Source organism: Perissodus microlepis, chromosome 19 (assembly GCF_051167445.1).
Source record: "Perissodus microlepis isolate ML-2025 ecotype Zambia chromosome 19, ASM5116744v1, whole genome shotgun sequence".
Lineage (NCBI taxonomy): Eukaryota > Metazoa > Chordata > Actinopteri > Cichliformes > Cichlidae > Perissodus > Perissodus microlepis.
In genome coordinates this window covers 5,416,813-5,420,259 of record NC_140479.1, presented here as the reverse complement: position 1 = coordinate 5,420,259, position 3,447 = coordinate 5,416,813, and the positions used below count along the sequence as shown (strand labels likewise).

At 36.6% G+C, this 3,447-nt stretch overlaps 1 protein-coding gene across 1 annotated transcript; it reads right to left on the bottom strand.

Moving 5' to 3' along the window:
• Positions 1 to 734: 734 nt before the first annotated feature.
• Positions 735 to 2,611, bottom strand: dtd2 (D-aminoacyl-tRNA deacylase 2). The gene is made up of 3 exons (XM_084915766.1): positions 2,273 to 2,611; positions 1,902 to 1,971; positions 735 to 1,797 (listed from the first exon to the last, which is right to left on the bottom strand). The coding sequence occupies exons 1-3, from the start codon at positions 2,381 to 2,383 to the stop codon at positions 1,472 to 1,474; spliced, it is 507 nt and encodes a 168-aa protein (XP_084771892.1). The 5' UTR covers positions 2,384 to 2,611; the 3' UTR covers positions 735 to 1,471.
• Between the last annotated feature and the right edge of the window lie 836 nt (positions 2,612 to 3,447).

Genomic DNA, 3,447 nt, shown 5'->3' with positions numbered 1-3,447 from the left:
TATTTTATATTATGATCACAACTGTTGGAAACTGGAAAAGCATAGCAAAAAGTGCTTCTATGAGTGAGCGTGAATGGGTGAACGAGGTAAATTGTATTGATATTTCAGCAGTCCAGCTTACTTGCATCTATAGTGAGATGGTTATGGTACAACAAGTTTCACATCTTATGTTATATGGCACATATTTGTGCATAAAAACTGTTTAACAAGATCGTATTAATGATTTCATTATATAGCTACATGATTACTGTCTGTGAGTTATAGTTCCTAGAATTGTACACATTTGTCCTGTTGTCCTGCAGGTAGTTAGCTGGGTAATTATCATGTTTAAATTTTGCCAGAACCACATCAATCTGAATGCAACAGCTGTGCAAATACCTGCATGTAAATATACACAAATATGTAATTTTATTTAAATGTGTATGATTATTTTATTGGTATATTATTGTTTATTATTTTTGTTTTTTTATATTTGCTATTATATTTGTTTATTATATGTGAATTAATAGGGTAATATAACCAAGAAAATTAAGTGCTATAGTAGCAATATAACATCAAGTTTACACACATTAAAGTTTGGAGGTATTTTAAAAGTAGGGTGGAAGTTAGAGAGATTTGGGATCTCAAGTGCATCCCTTTGTTTACAAAGTGACTGAATAATGCATTCCAGTGATCATCAGACAGTAACACAGCATGCTGAGATGGAGGAAAGAACAATAATGAAAGCAATGCTCTTATTAGTATCCAATAATTATTACAATTTATTCATTATAAGAATCAAAAGGGTTTATGGAAATATTTATGATGGACCACAAAACCCACAGAATCACAGTCATTCGGTTGTTTGATGGGTGTTTCGTAGGCCATGAGATTGATTGTTTATCCACAGTGAATGAGAAACAATTTTTGAGCGACTTGATCGAGTTTGGCAAAGCAGTGATTGTTAAAAGAATTAACAAGGCACACAATGTTATCATCTGAAGAAGCTGAAGAAATATAAATAAAACTTGAATATAAGAGAATCATCACTAAAGCATGTGGCATAGATTGTTTTGAGAGCATTTTTAAGCCTCACTGAAAAACAACATGCATGGCGAATTGTACAGTTAGGCAAAACAATTATTCCAAGGCATGACTAAAAGAGTTCCAGCAGCACCTCCCAGTTTAACTAAACAATAAATAAAAACAATACAGCACTCTGTCTGTGTCTGGCTGAGGGATTTCCATCCTTCTCTCTTCATTTTTCAGTTTTCCATGTGTTTGTAGAGACTGGTAGTGTCCCACGGTATCAGAAAGCCTTCATACACAATCCAGTTTTGGCCGATTACACAAACAACTGACAAATTCTAAATCTCTTTTATTTTGTTTATATTGAAAGATGCACAACTCAGATATGAGTACATCAGTCTTTCTAGCTGCATTGGTAGACACAATAGTATGACATCTTGTCTCTGAGAAGGTGAGCTCAGCTTCAGAACTCCATCAGATGTGTGTATGGTCCATTGGTGTCAAGCTTCAGCACTTGTCTGTTACCATAGGTCCCGTGTTTTACTGTCACTTCAGCGCTGCTCTCAGCTACAGCAGCATTCAGCTCCTTCTCACACAGAGCAACGAATGCGCTGTAGAGTCGCAGCCCATCCTCCTTGCTGATGTTGTTGTGGTACTGCATGCCTCTGCCTTTGGCCTTTCCTCCCAGCGTGGCCTGAGGGACAATCAGCAAACTCCCGGGAAGGTCCAACACTGACACCATCTTCCCAGAATCCGACTCGCTCAGCCGCAGGTTCAACAGCGTGGACACTGGACGGAGCGAGGACACAACATTTTTATCATCTGTGGAGGGATTCACAGGGAAGCAGGGGTTCACTATTTAGATCAAAGAAAGAAGTAAAAAATTCACTGACCCATCTTGGGTAGGATGTCATCTGTGGCTCCTTTGAAGAAGCAGATGTAGATCACCATCCCTCTTTCAATCTGAGAGTACAGATAAAAGCAGAAATGTTAAATACAGTAAAAATTATGTCATTTCACCAAGATGTTGCATCATGTGCAACACATATAAAGTCAAAATAAGAAAAGGTCTGACACACACATCCGTGAATCAATATATACATTACTTTGTATTTCTGAACTAGTAATTGATATTAATTTTGTCAATATTTACTTAATGTCTTTGTTTTATATTGACAACTTTTTTAAGCATATTATCAGTATTGCTAGCACTCTAATGCTGATTGGTTTATGTCTGCAAAGCAGTGATAGATGTGTCTCTCACCTGGACAAACTGTGCTTCGGAGTGTTCATCTGCTGGTTTCACCTGCAGCCTGGCCTGCAAACACTGCTGCAGTACCGTCCGGGCCACCGGATTGCAGCCTTTCTCCGTCATTACTGCCAGGCTTTAACTCCTGTCTTCCTCCTTTGTTTATACGTCTTAACAATCTCCACTTTTCAAAACAGTGCTTTAGCGTCCAGGAGAAACTGCTTAACATGTATAATATTAACTAACCGTCTCGGCCTAAAAGCGCTAAACCTCACTAACACCCGAGAGAAATGAATGAGAAAAAATGTGACCCATTTAACCCACTTCCGTGTCGACATTGGCTGTAACTGTTCAGAAATGTTCACGACTGCGCGCTACTTTCGCATACCGCCCTTACCTACTTGCCTTTTCCCTCTGTGTCGTCTTTAAACGGACTTTTCAGCACCTTTCACCACTCAGAGAATTAGTTCGGAGTTTCAGGATCAAAATAGGTGAGAAAAAATAAAGAATAAAATATTTTTTTAATCCCCTGTTGTTGATACGTGTTTTTTTTAATGTAAATTTTTAAGTGTTTCATAATATATATATTTTTAAAGACCTGGCCCTCCATAGGGTATCAGGTTACTGTATGAAAATAACATATTTTCATCTGTGTATCTTTTTTTTCTGTAATTGTTGAAATCTCCCATTCCTTCACTGCTTTGCTTTATGCTGCCCTCTGCTGTTCAAACTATTTATGAATTTATAAGTGCTGTTTATTCCTTAATGTGAACATCATCAGTGAAGCAGCAGTCTCACAGAAACTTATCAACATCTACATTAAAGACTGTAGAAATATGGCCACCTGTCTTTGAATCTCAGCATGATCTTGCTGGAAGACTGGGAGGAGAGGCTAATGCATATCCCAAGGTAACTCCAGACACCTTTCTGCAGAGATTATTCTGCAAGGCATCGCTAGTACTCCATGGAGGAGCCACATGCATCGAAATAAAGAATTCTGTCTTTGGATAATGAATTGTACAATAAATTATGCCTTTGTACATTCATTTACAAATACGTTTTTAAATAATTTTATTTATTCAGACATTACTAAATTAATTTATTATTTAACAATTTAATTTAAAATAAAAACCATTTTTATAAAAATGTTATTAAAAATTATATATATCTATATCTATATATCTATATCT

Coding starts and splice junctions, on each gene's coding strand:
- dtd2 (XM_084915766.1), bottom strand. CDS start 2,383: ATGACGGAGAAAGGCTGCAATCCGGTGGCCCGGACGGTACTGCAGCAG. Junction 1,972..2,272: donor CCGAAGCACAGTTTGTCCAG/GTGAGAGACACA, acceptor CTGTACTCTCAG/ATTGAAAGAGGGATGGTGAT. Junction 1,798..1,901: donor TGACATCCTACCCAAGATGG/GTCAGTGAATTT, acceptor CGCTCCGTCCAG/TGTCCACGCTGTTGAACCTG.